Here is a 19,738-nt window from a genome sequence, read left to right as displayed (position 1 = left end):
TCATTTGCCTGGTGTGAGAATGGGAAACCACGGAAAGTCATCTTCAGGGCTGCCGACAGTGGGGTTCGAACCCACTGTCCCCCGAATACTGGATACTGGCCGCACTTATGCGACTGCAGCTCCCAAATCAATTGTACCCAATATTGGTAAATTATTTGCGGCAAAACGATATCAACAATAGACTTAAATGCTACATGTACACGGAAGCAAACAAAAAATTGTAATGAATAAATTTCTGTCGGGATGGTACCTAACTTAAGGCCACGGCCGCTTCGTTCCATCTTCCTTGCCTGTCCTTTCCAATCTTCCCATCCCCCACCAAGGCCCCTGTTCAGCATAGCAGGTGAGACCGCATGGGCGAGGTACTGGTCATTCTCCCCAGTTGTATCCCCCGACTCAATTTCTCACGTCCCAGGACACTGCCTTTGAGGATGTAGAGGTGGGATCCCTCGCTGAGTCCGAGGGAAAATCCAACTCTGGAGGGTAAACAAATTAAGAAAGAAAGAAAGAAAGAAAGAACTTCTACGGAATAAGCAAATTATTATATTCTCGAAATGTACCTAAACGAATAGTATGTCAGTCATGTTTATAATGTTACACATCACATGGTTATGGCCAAGGACGTATTTATATGGGGGTAGTGGGGAGAAGAGGGTCCAGATCCCCTCCGAAATTTCCTCAATATCTAGGGAAGTTTAATATAGGCCTATTTGTGAATGCCTTACATTGGAAGCTGAAGTCTCTAGTTGATCACCCTCCACTAGTACTGACGTCTATAGAGTCAAACAATATACTGTATATCATATAACCAGATCTACAGTCCCAACATTCTCACACGAAATACTGTAAGACAGGGCATGACACATCCTGGATGCAAGACCACCGTGACGATTAAAATTAGTGGGTTACAGCTATAGTATGCGCACTTTTTAGTGATAGATTTTTGTACTCGTTGGAGAAGTAAGAAGGGTTCCGTTAATACTGCCAACTGAATGGAAATGAAATCTGAATTGAATCGATAATATGATCGATCGATATGAATTTTATAAACCTTTATTATTTTAAGCAAACAACTGAGTCACACACACACAATATATAATAGTATATAACATTTCCCGTTGCGAAACGTGTTCCTAGCATGAATTCTATAGTTTGGCTTTGCTGTGTAAACAACAACAGTACGAGTACTTAAAGTGTACGCCAGATGGCGCACAACGATGATAAGCGATTCTTAGTTTGTGTTTCAAAGGTTGCTAATACGAATCTCGAAGATAACCAAAGTCGACCGCTTCAGCACTAGGGCGTAAATCTATCACTAAAAAGTGCGCAGATAGTAGTTGAAACAAACTTCCTGAATCTGGCGTACATTAGGCACAACGAAGGCACTGTATGACAAAGAAGAAATGCATATTTGGACGCATTAGTTTGAACATCTGCAAATCAGATGACATTGTGATTTGGGGAGAAGACGACAGGAAGGTTCAAGAACAGTTGAATGTGGTGAATGGGAAGATTGAAGAATGTGGATTGAAAATAAGTGTAGAAAAGAGTAAAACTCTTGTTATGACTAGAGGGGAGAAAGAAGGGAAAGGTCAGATTAGACTTGCAGACAAGCCCCTGGAAGTAGTGGAAACGTTTAAATACCTAGGGAGTGAATTAATGGAGAATGCTCGACTGAATGCTGAGATTAGTAAAAGGATTCAAGCTGGAAGTTGTTTCTATCATAGTGTAAGAAATATGTTATGGGACAAAGATGTGCCAATGGAAGCAAAGGATACTATGTACAAGATGTATTACGTACCCATAACAACTTACGGAGCAGAAACTTGGACAATGACAAAGAAGGGTGATAGTCGAATACAGGCAGCCGAAATGAAATTCTTGAGGAGTATGATACAGAAGAGTAGACGAGACAAAATAAGGAATGAGAAAATCCGGGAAGAAACTGGAGTGGAAAAAATGAATGATAGAATAGAGAAGAGCCGACTAAGATGGTTTGGGCACATAAAGCGAATGAGCGACGAAAGAATGCCAAAAAGGGTGATGGAAATGCAAATCCAAGGAAGGAGAGGCCGTGGACGACCACGATTGAGATGGAAGGATACCATCCAACGCAGCATTATAGAAAGAAACCTGGACTGGGACACAGTGTTGGAGGAGGAGTGGTGGAAAGACCGAAGAAAGTGGAGAGGAACCATATTTGCCCCTACCCGGCTACAGCTGGATAAAGGGAAATGATGATGATGATGATTATGATGATTATGATGATGATGATGATGATGATGATGAGTTAGAACATCTTAATTTGTCTACATAGTATTTTCTACTGGATCTAATTCCAGCTATGTATTAAAAAGCAGTCCAAGGTACATATTTTCATTTGTGATCACACTTAAGTTATCACTGTAACAAACTCTTGAACTGGTGTTTGTTGCACTACGGTGGTTTTGCAGCCACGTCTTCATTTCTTTTTCAGGCTTCAATCGGCGGCGAGGCATTTGAATGTATGAAGGCTGGAGACGTAAGCAACGAACAGTGATGACCTTGATGGCTAATAATGTTCTTCATAAAGCTGAACCTTCTATGTTCACGATTACGAGCGTAGTTGGAGAGTTAAAACTCTCTGACAAAATGGCGAAATTAAAAACAAAATAGAACGTGTACCCAAGAAATCAGAACTCAGGTGGCAGCATGCCTGCCTCTTACCGCTGGGTTCCGTGGTTCAATTCCCGGTCACTCCATGTGAGATTTGTTGTGGATAAAGCGGAGGCGGGACAGGTTTTTCTCCGGGTACTCCTGTTTTCCCTGTCATCTTTCATTCCAGCAACACTCTCCATTATCATTTCATTTCATTGCCCCAGAATAGTGCGATAGACTTCGGCAGCCGGCACAATTCCTGTCCTCGCCGCAAGGTGGGGGCTTCATTCATTCCATCCCTGACCCGGTCACTGACTGGAAAACAGGTTGTAGGTTTTCAGTCACTCTAACGAGTGGAGTTAACCAGAGAGCATACCCTCGACTACAGTCCTGCATACAACCTACAATAAATATTTAATTTATATAGTGCACCCATAATGCGATTCGCCTTATGGGTGCAATATCAACTTAGAAAGTGGACAGGAGTTTGATAGGGTACCTATTCGTTTCTTGTGCAGATTATTAGGTATACGCAAAAAAGAAATAGTATCATCGGATAAAAATTTAGATATTTTAATCCTTTACGGCAACTGCATAATAATAATAATAATAATAATAATAATAATAATAATAATAATAATAATAATAATAATAATAATAATGTATGTTCAGTCTTCAGCCCTAAGGCTGGTTGGATCCTCAACAGCTCTGCCGTCAGCTGTCATAGATGGCCTAGGCATCACTGAAGAGGCGTACTAGGGAAATGAGGAATGAGGTAGTTTCCCGTTGCTTTCCTCACCGAGCCAGAAGTTACTATTACATATCAGTCTGCCAAGCCCACTGACATGCATGCACCAACCGACCCTATGAGCAACATTTTCACACCATTCATAGCAGGGACTGGCTGCAGAAGGAATGGCATTACTAGCATCGCTCATACCTCAGTCACTTTCATATTGTCAAAGCCAAGGATAAGACAGAGACAGATCAATGAAAGTAACAAAATTGCTCTAGCCCATACCAGAAGACATAGTGCACTGTAAACACTAGGTCCTGCCAGCAAAGGCATATAATAATAATAATAATAATAATAATAATAATAATAATAATAATAATAATAATAATAATAATCTCCTTTGAAAAACCAAAATCATGACACACATCCACATAAATACCTCGAAGTCCAAGAACAAAAGATAGAAATAGTAAAATAATGCAAATACCTCGGAGAATGGGTTAGTTGGAAAGCTGTTGAGTTCAAAGCAATCCAGGAAAAATAAACTTGAACTGGCCTTCCAGCTAACAAAACATACATATAACAAGAAATCCCTTTCATGGGGGTCCATTTTCCTGGTGTGAAATTGGGAAACCACTGAAAACCATCTTCAGGGCTGCCGATAGTGGGGTTCGAACCCACTATCTCGCGGATGCAAGCTCACAGCTGCGCGTCAGGGGTCCAGAATTAAACATTATAAGGCTGTGATTAAACCAGAAGCACTATACGCAGCAGAAAAACCAAACATGAATTTCAAAGGCCAGACAGAGATACTCCAGGGACAGTTTTAGAAAGATAATAGGACCAAAACGTTCTACAAAAAAATTAAAAAACTCTCAGATAATATGCCAAACAGAAGGAAAAGTGTTTACGGTTATGTTCTCAGAATGAACTCTAATAGATTAGCCAAACAAATCTTTGACTTCTTCCGCAACCACAAAACAAAACCCAACTGGTTTAAAGAAACTGAAAAGGACCTAGTAGAATAAAACATTACAGGAAATTCACTATTCGATCGAACAGCTGAGGTAATAACTAAAGACGAAAGGAAATGAAGATAATAAAGACTGAAGAAATACTGTACACTAAGAAAGAACAACACACAAAGAAGCGACTGATTCAACATACTCCAAAGAGGGTGAAACGAAGGAAGAAGAATTGATATATTGTATTCAAAAGGTGGACCCTCTTGTCAATTTATTTCTTATAATTGCACCTTCAGTACGAAGAAAAAACGAACATTCGTACGTAACACTGTCAGAAAGACTCGATATTTCAAATAACACTTACAGAACATATGTTAACATGAATTCAATTGTATTAAAGTACTTACAAATACAGCGGACGTTCCGATACTTGTTGAAAATGTAATTGTCCAATTTTCACCCTCAGCTAAAATGGCACCAGTAACCCTCTTTCCTTTCATTTCACAACATACTTTCGAAATGAATTATAGCGCACGAAGTTACTGTACGTATTTACGCGATTATTCCACAATATTTGAATTCTAACACCGCACATCAACTAACGCATGTTCGAACTGACCGAAATTCAGAATTTGGAAAAGTGAACCACGGATATTCGTAAAATAGTATCAAGAGTTGTACTAACAGTATTCAACAACACACCACCGGTTATCGTGGCATTTCAGGTATAATTTAACAACGTGCACGTTGGCGACTCTGTTCTGACGCAAATAGTGTTTAAATTGCCAACTGTTGAGCTTTAAAATATTTGTAAAATCATTGCCATCGTTATTTTACACCAGGCAGTCAGGTAGGTTTGATGACGTCAAGCACCTGGTCGGCGAGTGGCCGGCCACCTGTTATCCAGTGGGAACTGTTCAACGTTAAGCCGGAGAACGGATTGACAGCACAAAATGTTTATAATACATAAACACAACATTTAACAACATTTCAACAGAATAGGCTACACAAGTTGTGTAAGTATTCTATGAAACAGGCCAGAAATTGAACATAATCAGAATTTGTACTCAATAACCTACCTATTGTAATTTTTTGTTTTTTAACTTTTTTTACAATGAGTTTTACATCGCACCGCCGGCCCTGCGGTGTACGGATAGCGTGCCTGCCTCTTTCGCGGAGGTCCCGAGTTCGATTCCCGGCCAGGTCGGGAATTTTTACCCGCATCTGAGGGCTGGTTTGAGGTCCACTCAGCCCACGTGATTAAAATTGAGGAGCTATCTGACGGTGAGATGGCAGCCCCGGTCTAGAAAGCCAAGAATAACAGCCGGGGCATTAATGTAGTGAATATGGGATTTAACTCATTCAGCGTCGCTCTGAATGCTTAAGAATTTGGGTCATTGTTCTGATAAATAATTATTCTAAAGCAACAAGAACAGATGTTTGTACCCAGAATTTGATGTAAGGGAAAAAACAAAGACAGAGGAAGTTAATCAGGAGGGAGTAGTCAAGAAAGCCTAGAGCATACACTGCCAAATAAGAACAATTGGGCTGGGTTTGTACGGTAATCAAGGCCACGCCGCTTTCTTACCACTCCAAGACCTTTCCTATCCCATCGTCGGCATAAGATCTATCTACAGTACAGTATGTCGGTGCGACGTAAACTGCCCCCTCCCCGCCATCGCCCAACAGCCCCGAAGGGCCGTGGCCTACCAAGCGATCGCTGCTCAGCCCGAAGGTCTGGCAGAGTACGAGGTCTCGTGTAGTCAGCACGACGGATCCTCTTGGCAAAAAAAAAAAAAAAAAAAAAAAAGACTTATTCGTTTACTAATTTCCTTCCACGCCATCTCTCCACTCACAGCTCGAAACATACCGCTTAGTCGAGCAGCTCGTCTTCTTTCTCCCAGGTCTTCCCAGACCAAACTTTGCAACATTTTTGTAACGCTACTCTTTTGTCGGAAGTCACCCAGAACAAATCGAGCTGCTTTTCTTTGGATTTTTCCAGTTCTTGAATCGTCGCTTTGAAAGCGTCGCAGTAAGACATAGTGAAAACCCAAAGTTATTTAAAAGATACCGTACCGTATTGATTCTATTACTGACTCTGTTTTGCGAACAATAGCAGTATATGCTTTTTGCTTAGTTCCCCACATTTGAGAGAATTTTCAATAACTAAGATGTTCCAATTCCTCATTCACAAAGCCAAAGATCGCAGATATTGCACATTTCCTTGACCTACACTTCTTACAGGACCAGCGAATCTCTCCCTTTGATGCTTTCCTTTTTTGGATGTTTCACATTCACCGTTAACAACATTTGCATATAATTTGCTATCACTGCTCCTTACTTATGCATCGTTACATAACAATACAATGTGGAAACCTATCGCTGCAATAGTTTTTTTAAATGAAATAAAAGTACTATCAGTTGAACATGTTGTCTCTCAAAGCTACTTGGACTACATACTTTATATGAAAGGGTGGGTTCAAATTCCACCGTCGGTAGCCCTGAAGATAGCTTTCCGTGGTTTCCCATTTTCACACCAGAAAACTGCTGGGAGTGAACCATAATTAAGGCCCTCCTTCTGTCGCCGAAAATCTTCGATGTGTTTAAGTGATGTTTGAGTCACCCCTTTTAGTCGCTTTATGACTCGTTCTTTTTCCTTTAATGTGTATTTAACCATCCTCGAACTTGGCAATTTCCATTGCTTGAGCATTACTAAAAAATAGAAATAGAAATGTCCGATTTTACATCAATTCAACCAAATATTCCTCAAATTCTTTAAGATGTGAATAGTGTCAAAAAGAAACCTCTTTTCTCTTTGCGAAAATCAAATGATGATTATGATGCTTGTTCTTTAAAGGGGCCTAACATCTAGGTCATCGGCCCCTAATGGGACCAAATGTAATGACATTTTAAAAGTCCAAAATCATCCACTGACCGGAATTCAAAACGTGATGACGAAGAATGAATGGATGTATATGACTTTAAAACAATCAGTGGATCCGATCCGCAATGCCCCACATTCCCATAAACTATCGTAAAACAATAGTATTACTGACCAAGAGACTGCTTCTACAGCATAATACTGAATCGATGACGCTTGTAGTCTAAAGGAGTCCAAAATCCAAGTCATCGGCCCTTTTTAATAGTACTTATCGCTTGTAAAGTAGAACCATGTTATTTCTTATGTTGGGGTACTAATCAAAAGTAGAGCAGACTCGCGGTATTCCACACATTATGGCCTACTACTCACGGGTAATGTAATACGCACATGTAACGCAGACCTACGGTGTTTCTCGCATTGCGGCGCCATTTACAGGCAACACAAACCTATGATGTTCCTCACATAGTGAGTATTAATCATAGGCAACGCAGACCCACGGTGTCGCTCATAAAGTGGTACTAATCACAGGCAACGCCCAGACTCGTGGTGTCTCACATAAGGCAACGTAAGCCTGTGGTGTTCCGCATGTGGTGGTACTAATCACGGGTACTGTAAACCCCATCCTGATTCACTCTCAGGTGCTACTAATCACAAGCCTATTGTGTACCTAACATAGTGGCACTCCTCGCAAGTAAAGGCGACCCATGGGTTTCCCGGCGTGATAGTACTAATTACAAGTAGTCTCATGGTTTTAATAGCTTGGTCGCCCCTTTTAGTTGCCTCTTACGACAGGCAGGGGATACCGTGGGTGTATTCTTCGTCTGCGTCCCCCACCCACAGGGGGATATGTGTTTGGTCTGCGAGAGCTATTTTATTTCGCTCAAGTCAGCCGGCAAACCGGTTAGGACCCACTATCCGCCACCTAGGACACGCCACGTGGGAGTATCAACTCTCCCCCAGCTACGCGAGCGTAGTCGGTTCGTGGCGAAAATCAAATGAGCATAAAAATGTTTCTCGGTCATGGCCACCCATCAGCGGCTGCTAATTTCAGATGACAACCAGCCACAGGACATAACCTGCACGGTTGCTAGGTAACATTCACTGGCCATCCATTCATACCTTATACCACAGCCTCCACGGTTGCTAGGGTTACACTTCTGTCACACCAAGTACCGTAAAGCAAATTTTCAAATGACCCCCAGCCAAAAGACATTTATATAAAAAACAAACATATCCTTTTCTGATCATTAAATGGACTTACAATAGAAGAACGAATCTAACTATCTTCACGTAGCAATTTATAGAGTCTGACACTAACAGTATTGCTATAAACATTAATAGAAATCCCGAATCAATCAATACATGTAATACCTGAAGAGTGAAGTTCGAAATTCCCGTATAACTTACCACGGAACGAGTTGCATTCAGCTCCTGAAACATCTGGTTCTCTGGAAAAAGAGCAATACCCACAATAGCATTTTTTTTTTTTTGTCACCGTTACATATTCCCTTGATATTGTTCGTAGCTTAAGGTTTCTTCTACAGGAAAATATAATACCGGCACATATTCTCCTTTATAATAATTATTTATATTGCAACCGGGAACACAACAACTTCCAGTATTCATTTACACAATCACAAAGCATAACTACAGGTACCGGTATCCAAAACAACCATCCCGTTTCATTTAATTAAGAATCGCAAGAAACGCAGTCAGTGATGTAAATTTATAGTTTTACGAAAACATACGCGAATATATCAGCACTAACACTTCCCCTCTTTCACCGCGTGTTTTACCTCCCACTCACCAACATCAACTGATTTTGTTTTCCAAGCCTCCTACATGTCGGCCGGGTGTAACATCACGATGGCAGTGGTTACAATGTGTGTGACGTCATATAAGTTTTTGTCACGGCCGACTTGAAATCCCGCAGGAGTTCTTTTATGTGCCAGTAAATCTACTGACACGAGGCTGACGTATTTGAGCTCTGTGACAGGGTCGAACCTGCCAGGCTGGGCTTAGAAGGCCAGAGCTCTACCATTTGAACTACTCAGCCCGGCATTGTGTTTTCTGGTGCGGGCCCGTATTACAATATATTGATTACGCCTCTGATAAGGGCAAAGACCGAAACAAAGTAACTTTCCTTTATTTTTAATTGATGACTTTCATCAAGATTCTAGTTACATTAATTATGAGAACTCTCCACTTATTGACATTACATTCCTAAGAATGACAGTTACCTATTCTACTGTCCTTATCAGGGGGCAACACAGGTCTAGGAATACTCCTAATCCGGGTCCTGATCCCATTTGACTTCAAGTAAACCGCTCGACCTTAATTCAATCAATACCAACCTAATTTCAAATTTACTCTAATATCAAGCTGCACTGCGTGGACTATTTATGTTATGATTATGTCAAATTCTAACTAGATTGTTAATTTGTGTAATGCATTATAGACCCAGAGAAATGCGAATTAAATCCGTAGTACTCTGGCGACGATGTTGTCTTACATTTAATTCTCATTATAGTTCTTCCATCTGCATTGCTCAAGGTTGGCGATTGTGCTCCTGTTTCGCGTTCCCTGGTTCAAAACAAACATGGAGTTCGGCACGGATTATCTCGGGTTAGCTGATCATAAACTTTTCGAAATTGTGCGTGAAAGTCTTAGCTTAGTGAAAATTAAAACCCAAAATATTATAGATTGTAAAAATGACATTTTATTCGTGTGGAACGCTTTGGACCAGAATATACTGACCTTGAATTTGAAGAATGTGAAGGAGAATCCTAACCACCAGGTACAAAACACAAAATAACATTAATTCTCTCATTTTCTATAATATACTTATTGCCAGAAAATTACAGCCTTTCTGCTTTATGTATGTACAGTTTTTCCTGTCTATAATACCCATAATGGGTTTTTGAATGTATTTTGTATATAGTCATGTTTTTATGTTTTCTACTGCGTTTTAAGGCATTCCATGAATAATTTTATGAAATATGGGTATTATAAAACTCCAATGACTTGATTTGGCTGTAATAAGTATATTGAGTTGGTAATTTAGTTTAATATATGCAAAAGTAGTTTGGTACCTAGGCATGAGGTAAAATACTTCACCACTACTAAATGCGCTTGTGTACCAGCAATGTATTAACACAACTGAGTGTTTGAATCAGTGTGTTCATTATTATGAAGCTAAGATATTTGTAAAATTCTTTGACGAAGAATTATGGGACTGATATGATGACTTTTTGAGGTTATGTTTACACTGTGTATTACAACTTTCACTAGTTCACAGAAGTACGCTCAGTAAAACCTTTGAACTTTGTAAATGTACTATCTCTCCAGTATATCATGCTTTCATTGAGATTTCTAAACAGTCCCAATTTCGTGAGATTTTCTTGGTTCATGAGTTAGGCCTAAGTATGTTATGAATCTGGGATAGCCTATGTTAAAACTACATTGACTTGTTTCCTACTGCAATAGAGATTTTTGCATTTATGGAAATTATTCCTTAAAGAAATTAAAAAGTAGTACCTTGGCATGTAATAAAACTGTTAACTTTACTGTAGCTGAATGTTCTCACATACTGGCGATGCATGAACAGAATTATGCTCCTCTTTGGAAGTTATGCTTACACCTCGTATTGGAATTTTCAATGTTAAAACTACATTGACTTGTTTCCTACTGCAATAGAGATTTTTGCATTTATGGAAATTATTCCTTAAAGAAATTAAAAAGTAGTACCTTGGCATGTGATAAAACTGTTAACTTTACTGTAGCTGAATGTTCTCACATACTGGCGATGCATGAACAGAATTACCGTATGCTCCTCTTTGGAAGTTATGCTTACACCTCGTATTGGAATTTTCATTAGAAGACTGTAATGTTTTGGATCTCATTCGACTACTCATAAATATTGTACTCTGACTAAGCACCATGAATTAAATTCAGTAGATCTATGTATAAACAAACAGTTGAAACAGTTTGAGTGACTTAATAGAATTTTGTTGTGTTCTACCTTACAAATATTTGTTGTAGGTATTGAGAATATTTGAATGGGACCAAAATCTATGATGGTTGGAAGGCCTAATTATAAATTATAGTGGACACTGCACTATTTTGGTATTAATTAGATTTTCTGTTGTTTAGCTCCATAGAGGGGTATGTGTTTTTCTCTATTTACGATGGATTAGAGCATTTTCTTTGAAACATAATTGATTGTTCTTTTAGAATCAAAGCACATTTAACTTTAATGTTAATTGAATAGCTCGGACCCTTTTAAAGTTTAAAAGATGAATTACTTCCTTATTTATTTTGACATGTGTTACGATTTTTAGAAGAAGTTGCCTGTAAAAATAAACCTTGGACACTTCAAAATGCATTACAACGTTGTTCTGGAGTGCGAGTAAAAGATGGAGAATGTGTAAACTTTACTACAAGGGAGAACTTGAGACCTCTGTATCAGATCATGCAATGTGTCAGGAATGACGGCATTTTGTATTTGTAGAGTACGGTTTTGCACCATCTTAACTGACCATGGGTTATGTGAGCATCGAATTAAACGGCAAACCTGGTGAATAATGTTGCTTCTGGTTTTCCATGGTTCTTCTTTTTTCCTAGCGTTTAGTCCTGCATTGGTGCAGGGTCCCCTTTTAAACATGCCATCCTCTACTTCTCGTGAACAAGGGCATTAGCTTCATTGATGGCCAGAAGAGACATGTCTTCCTTGATGCGGTCGAGTTATCGCTTCTTGGGATGGCCTCGGGATTGGGAACCTCCAGGATCAAATTGGAGGGCTGTATGTATCATTGACTCTGCAGGGCTTTGGACGGCATGACCATATCATCTAAGTCGTGCTTCTCGCATCTTCTCTGCGATAGGTGTCACTCCCAATCGCCTTCGGACATCTTCATTTCTGATATGGTCCAATCTTTTAAGACCTAGTGGCCAACGTAACATTTTCATCTCTATACCATGTAGAACCTCCTCATGCGTCTTAGTTGCAGGCCAACATTCTGACCCATAGATTACAACTCGTCGGACCATGGATTTGTAGTCTTTTCCTTTCAAGCGGATGGGAATTTTCTTGTCGCATAGCATAGCGTAGTTATGAGTGTGAAATATTGCATGTTATAAGTCTCATTCCTTATTGACGGTTATCACTTATGTGTTGAAAAGGAGGATAACATAAAGACTTTTCTGTTTGTAAAGCGTGAAATATGTTGAACAACGAAAAGTTTAGTCTGCTATAGATATCATCTTTATGAGGTGTCGTGACTTTGCTTAAAAGAAATAAAATTGTACACAAAATGGCAAAACTTCATTATTATTATTATTATTATTATTTATTAACAAATACATCGCAGTTGGGAAATATACAGGTGGCATTGATCACTTACAGTAGTGCGATAATAATTATCCAACAACAACAACAAAAACAACTGAAACTACAGCAAGAGTACAATAAGCAATTACGGGACCAACACGAGGATTGAAATACGAGAACTGGAAAAGATTCAAAGGAAAGCAAACAAAGTAACTTCAAGTAAATTCAGTTCAAATGTTAAGTTAAATTCATTTTATTCATATTTTTTTCATTTGCTTTAGTGAATAAATGGTTGTGATGTAAAGTGGAAAATACAGCTGCTAGACCACAAACTGGATCTAAAATTTTATGCCGTGAAGAGTCATTCTGGTACATTCGTACTGTACTCTTTATGCTTTCCCGTGTTTAATCAATCATCCACCATTGATCTAGGGCTGTCGCCCAGGTGGCAGATTTCCTATCAGTTCTTTACCCACTCTGTTTTTCAGTGATTTCAGAGAAGGTGAACATTTATCAAACATCTCCCTTGATAAGTTATTCCAGTCCTAACTCCTCTTCCTAGAAATGAATATTTGCCCCAATTTGTCCTCTTGAATTCCGACTTTATCTTCATATTATCGTCCCCCTTTTTAAAACTGCACTCAAGCTTATTCGTCTAGTAATGTCATTCCATTGACAGATACAAAACATTTCACTTTCTGCAATAAAAGACTTGAAGACTTTTCAGTATTTTAAAATTCTAATCACACTTGGCGGTTAAATTAAATTATCAAAATTAGCAGTGCATGTTTCGTTTCATGAGAGACATCTTCAGCTACTTGTTAATAGTTTAGTTTGAAGTAAACATAATAGACATTAACAGAAAACATAGAATAGTTAAAAACATTTCAAATTCCTCAAACTTAACTAGCATGCACTGGGTACACTTGAAATAAAAATTGGTGCTTAGAACTAATGATCAGAGTCTTAAGAACAGAAAAACACCAGTCAATCAATCAATCAATCAATCAATACTGATCTGCATTTAGGGCAGTCACCCAGGTGGCAGATTCCCTATCTGTTGTTTTCCTAGCAATTTCTTCATGTCAGAAGAAATGGTACCGACACAGATAGGTCGTATGGCGACGATGGGATAGGAAAGGCCTAGGAGTTCGAAGGAAGCGGCCGTGGCCTTAATTAAGGTACAGCCCCAGCGTTTGCCTGGTGTGAAAATGGGAAACCACGGAAAACCATCTTCAGGGCTGCCGACAGTGGGATCGAACCCACTATCTCCCGGATGCGAGCTCACAGCCGCACGCCTCTACGTGCATGGCCAACTCGCCCGGTGTACCTTAATTAAGGCCATGGGTGCCTCCCTCCCATTCCTAGCACTTTCTTATCACATCATCACCATAAGACCTATCGGTGTTGGGACTCCTTTTAGTGAAACTTACAACTTTACTTTTCACCCTGTTAACCATTGTCTGCTGTCCGTCTCGCAACTTTGTCGATTTCTTTTCAATTTTAAATTGCAGTAACTAAAATTTTATAAGCATAATGTGTTTTGAAATACTGTTTATAACATGATGAAATATCAAAAAATTGCTAGACGGGCCCATTATTTTAATATTGTTGGTTTAACCAGCCATTTCATTATCTGACCAAGAGTGTGATCCTGAGCAGCGAGTTAAGAGGGCATCTACTGTATTTATTTATTTATTCTTCTTTGAGGTTGGCCTACTGTGGAGTGTGAGAAACAATATTGATTTGCTGGTTAGTCTATTTTTCTCCTCCAAGAATGTATTTTTTCACCAACGTTCCTCCTCCTGCTTCTCCTCCTCCTCTCCTCACCACTCCTCTGACCAGGCACTCTTGAACCTTATACTTTGTTATTCCTGGAGCTACTTAAATTTGTCACCCTTCATTATACCTGATTATTACAGATCCCTTTTGGATTGATCACAACTTTCTCCAATTGCTGATTCTGAAAAGTTGCTAGTAGAACTTCAGTCTTCTCTTGTATATTGTATCTGTAAAGTTATCCACCTTTGCGTATGGTATAGATCTTCATTTTTCTTCTTCCTCCATGCCATGGATTCCATGAAAAGTGCAACCTTGGCATGTTTTTGTAAACTATCAAAAAAATAGTGGTATGTTTAACTGTATGAACAGTACATACTGTAAATGGCCATATCTAATGATGAACATATTTTAAAAATCATTATTATTAATGTTTAGTTGCAGTTTTTGAGGTTTCAAAATGAAAGAAAGTAGAATTAGTAACAATATTACTGCTTTATTTTGTCTTAAGTTTCCCTCTAGGCCTAATTGTAAATGTGATTGTAATGTGTATTTAATAATAAATAACTAATGAAATACAAGGAATTTCAGAATAACTTTTTAAGTTCTTAAATTTGTTCATGAGCTCTAATGCTTAATTTACTCATTTAAACAAACAATCTTACTTTAATTTGTCCTTTTACACTATTATCTCCTTTAATCTGATAAGCATTTTGCCAATTTTGCTCAGTTATAAAATAATGTTTTCTGTCAACTGTGTGACACCCATTATATTCAAAATAGTGAAATAACAAGAAAAAACAGTGATGTTCCTTTTTTAAAATTATTTGTTTAGTTTTTCTAGAGTTTCTTTGGTCTACAATAACATTTGCGAGTTTTTATCAGCTGTGATCCCACACAGTTTATTGTTTTTCACCATCTACCTCAACAAGTGGGTTGCATTTGTGTTATACCTATTACAGTATGTTTTTTAATTATTTAAAATACTGGGAAAAGTTTTATTTCAGAAAATAATAGCCCATAGTAGGCTACATACAAAAGGACAAGCTATCTTTTGCAATTGATGAGATTTTGATCAATTATTATTTAGTTCTCCAAATTTGTCTTTTTAACTGTTCAACAGTAACACCCGTTACTATATGGTGTAACATTTCTGGTCTCTCACCACCCCACCCTATCAGTCGTGGTGGTCCTACTAGGATTCAAACATCTCGTTGGCAGAGCAAATGCTGAAATTGCACCTACTTTCCCAGCATTGCTTAAAAGAACAGGGAGCAAAATTTCCAGTTGCCTGGTCACTACTGGAAGAATTTGAAGCAGTGCAACCCAAGTTTGAATTTTCTTAAAATACTGGCTCTTCACATATGATAATAAAGGATGACTTATTTCTGTCAGTTTATTTCTTATGCTGTGTTATGTTATGAAAAATCTTGTTTTCATTTCCAATATTTAGAAATACTTAAAAATCTTTTGTTAATGGTAATTTTTATGAGTTCATTGTTTCACGTTAATTTGTTGAAGTTATTGCGATGGAGAGACCACAGAGTAATCTGTTAGTTAGTGATGAATAGACGATAATCTACGTGCAAACTTAATCATGTGTAAGGAATGTGAGAGTGAACCAGCCTTAAGTTAGTTCATGTTCTGTAAATAGAAGATGAAGAGGTAACTTAATCCACCATACAAACATGAAGTTCTAAAAATTTGTATTTTAAAATTTCTTTTCAATTTTTTTTTTTTCGGTCTGCTTTACGTTGCACCGACACATAGGTCTTATGGCAACGATGGAATAGGAAAGTGCTAGGAGCGGGAAGGAAGCGGCAGTGTTCTTAATTAAGATACAGCCCCAGCATTTGCCTGATGTGAAAATAGGAAACTATGAAAAACTATCTTCGGGGCTGCCAACAGTAGGGTTTGAACCCACTATCTCCCAAATGCAAGGTCACAGCTGCGTGTCCCTAACCTCATGGCCAGCTCGCCCGGTTGGTAATATTTTAGTATGCCTTTAATATACATAATAATTCCTGAGCAGTATGGTACAGAAGAGAAGGGAGAATAGAGTGAGAAATGAAGACATACGTAAAGAACTAAAAATGCAAAAACTAAATGACAAACTGGAACAGAACAGATTAAGATGGATAGGACATGTCCAGTAGATAGAAGAAGAAAGACTGCCAAGGCAAGCACTGGAAAGACAGATGACAGCGAAGAGAGGACAAGGGAGGCGAAGATTTCGATGGATGGACTCTGTGAAGAACAGCATAGGACGATGAAATCTGGACTGGAATGCAGTGTTGGATGAGGAATGGTGGAGAGACAGGACGAAGTGGAGAGGAACCTTATTTGCCCCTACTCGATGTCAGCTGGGAAAGGGGAATTGGTGATGATGATGAATGTTTTTAAATATTTTTCCTGTGTAGAAAATGGGCGAATAATATTTTATAAAGAATTTTTTAAAATTGGGATCTGCAAATAACAAAATATTTTAATAATACTAATAGAAGTCTAATGTCTGTTATTGGACATTATAGATTTTCCAGCTAACTCATTCCTGGTTGCCAGCGTTTCGCCCCAGTGTGCTGAGTTGGGCTCATCAGTTGGTAAATAGCACACCTACCCAGTCGCATGGCTAGTGCATACCGTGGAGGACACTGCGTAGGCTGCTTGAAGCCACCGGCAGTGCCAATGCACTATGAGAGACTTTGTCTCAATTTCAAAAATTGATGCCGTATGGGAATTAAAAGAAAAAAAAGTTGTGAAACAGTACTCTTATGTTCGAAGAAGATAGAACATTCATCCAGGAGCCTAATTCACTTTCTTGAAGAGCTAGATATTGAGGCTTACCTGACAAGATGGCAGATGTACGAAGGCGTGCCTTGTGCTAATGCAATCCCGTAGCTTCTGGACATCTGGTTGAAGGGGAGTGAGGAGTAAAGGTAGTGGTGACCGAAGTATTTAGGATGCCTCTCCCTTCTGATTTCAAATTTCAAGTCAAGTGGACTGTTGCACAGCTTATTTGACTAGAGACTTCTTTGCCAAGCTCAAGATTGTGTTTTCGAATCCCACTGCAATTGATTGGAGGGATCTTTGTCAGTTGACTGGCATTAAGGTTTAGAAACTTCATTTTCATTGGTCTGTATTGAACTGAGATTACATATATATTTATTTAAGTAAAATTTATGAATCCACCTATTTCAATACAATACACTTTTGCAGTGCAGTTTAAACTGTAATGTAAAAAAAACACAAGTTCTAACAGTTGTATGGCCTTGCTGACGCTAATATAAGGGAATAAGTCATACACATAATGTAAGCAAATTAAAAACATTTCATTAGATGAACTTAAAGTAGAGGTCTGAGATAGTGAAGGCATGCGCTGTGCGCGAAGATCGAATAAATGTTTTTTAGAAGATTGATGAAGGTTTCTCAGTTCATTGCGGAGCACATTGGACCTTGCTCAGCAGTGTGCGGAGTGTGGCAGATAGTGTATGACTGATGTGTGGGAATGTGTGTGAAAGACACGCATTTTAAAAACAATTAGTACCTAAAACCTATTTATTTTTACTTTAGCGGCATATAAATGCCATACTCTGAAGGGGTTGTTCACGTCATGTGTATAACTTAACAGCGTTAAGCAAGGTGATACAATCACCAGAACTCACGTGAAAGATATGGTTTTTCGACCAATTAGTACCTAGAAATACATTAGCACTTCTCCAACAGCATGTTCTGAAGTGCCTATTTTACAAACTTTTATCATAATATTGTAAAGGCATTCAATTTGCCATAATACTAAAATATATGTGCTTTTATCATCTCTGTGTCTCATCATCATCTAACTTTTAAGCTTTACAATGTCAAATTTGTTATTTTAACTAAAATGTCAAGTTAAAAATGTGTCGTTTTAGGATCTTTCGACTGAATTGTATAATTATATAATTAGCTGATGATGACCCCGAACAGGGTCAAAACTGATACCAAATAAATTTTAAACTGTAATGTAAAAAAACTGCATTGCAAAAGTGTATTGTTTTGAATAGGTGGATTCATAAATTTTACTTAAATAAATATATATGTAATTGACTGGCATGTATACAAATCCCTTTCTGTGATAAAATTCCAGTACCTCTGCATATCTCCTAAAAGAGTCCTGGAGGGGCGTGCCATTCCAGCTGATGAGTCCAAATGGCACGTCTGGACGAAACTCTGCATAATGCACACGGCCTAACCACCCAAAAGCTGGTTCTATTCCTGTGATTTTAAAATTTTTTTAATTTATTTTTTTAAATTTATGGGATGGGGTGAAGCTGATATGGATAATTTTCATGTTCATATACTCATATTGTTATGCGCTCTAGAATCTGGACCGTACAGTGAAATTCAGTTTGTGAATTTCCAAAATTTCTCTTGATGCAAAGTTAACCGAATTTCAAAATAGCATGTCATTGCTTTCAAGTGAAAGACAGAATCTGTCTTTGCCATTAACTTGCAGCATACCAAACACGATTGCATTAACGTCAAATGTCACAAATGTAGGAATTCTGTGCTTTAGCCATACCGGTAGGTACTCTCAATACACTAACACAATATAAAAATTTAACACAAAACTTCAAATGTTCTTGTTGGGGGAGGTAGTTGCTACTGATAGCCATGCTAATAGTAAGAACTGCTCCAGCAAGATTGAAGGCTGTGAAGTTGATATTGTTTACTATATATCAGCATTAACTTAATGATTTTGGAGACTGTAGGATAGAGGTAGAATATAATCTGATCAAATCTGGAGCAAACTGCCAACAAGTTGGCTATTCAGCCCGTGAAGATAATTTTCCACGATTTCCCATTTTTATTCCAGGCAAATACTAGGCCTGTATCTTAGCTTAGCTCCTATCTTTCAAGTTGCAGTGTTTGTCTAGTGTTAACCTGTGACTTAAACCTGACCTGACCTAATCTAACCTACAATAATAACTAAACTTATGCTGTAATGATCAACCTTTTCAATACTATAATATACAATGTTTACTTTACATTTTAAATCTAGGAACTAGTTTCGGCCTTGGCTGGCCATCATCAGCCTTAATACAAAACTGTTCAAACATATCTAATAACTAAAACAAATATATAAACGTACACAAATGACATTAAAAGGTGTTGTGCACAGTTCACCCCAGATGCTTTAAACATCATTTGTGTATGTTTATACATTTGTTTTAGTCATTAGATGTGTTTGTACAGTTTTGTATTATGCCTGATGATGGCCAGTCAAGGCCCGAACTAGTTCCTAGATTTAAAATGTAATCTAAGCATTGCCTAATATAGTATTGAAAAGGTGGACTGTTACAGCATAAGTTTAGTTTTTATTCTGATCACAGTTCAATATGGATCAAAACCGTGAAGTTTATATCATATGATAA

At 38.3% G+C, this 19,738-nt stretch overlaps 1 protein-coding gene across 1 annotated transcript in view; it reads left to right on the top strand.

The window, feature by feature from the left end:
- Nucleotides 1-9,816: 9,816 nt before the first annotated feature.
- mbo (Nuclear pore complex protein Nup88) overlaps nucleotides 9,817-19,738 on the top strand; it is a 533,759-nt gene continuing 523,837 nt past the window's right edge. The window contains exon 1 of the mRNA XM_067159234.2: nucleotides 9,817-10,016. Within this exon, the coding sequence (XP_067015335.2) occupies nucleotides 9,819-10,016 (198 nt within the window). The 5' untranslated portion in view covers nucleotides 9,817-9,818. The remainder of the gene's footprint in view (nucleotides 10,017-19,738) is intronic.

This window comes from Anabrus simplex, chromosome X (genome assembly GCF_040414725.1).
Source record: "Anabrus simplex isolate iqAnaSimp1 chromosome X, ASM4041472v1, whole genome shotgun sequence".
Classification (NCBI taxonomy): domain Eukaryota; kingdom Metazoa; phylum Arthropoda; class Insecta; order Orthoptera; family Tettigoniidae; genus Anabrus; species Anabrus simplex.
This window is presented reverse-complemented; position numbering and strand designations above follow the sequence as displayed.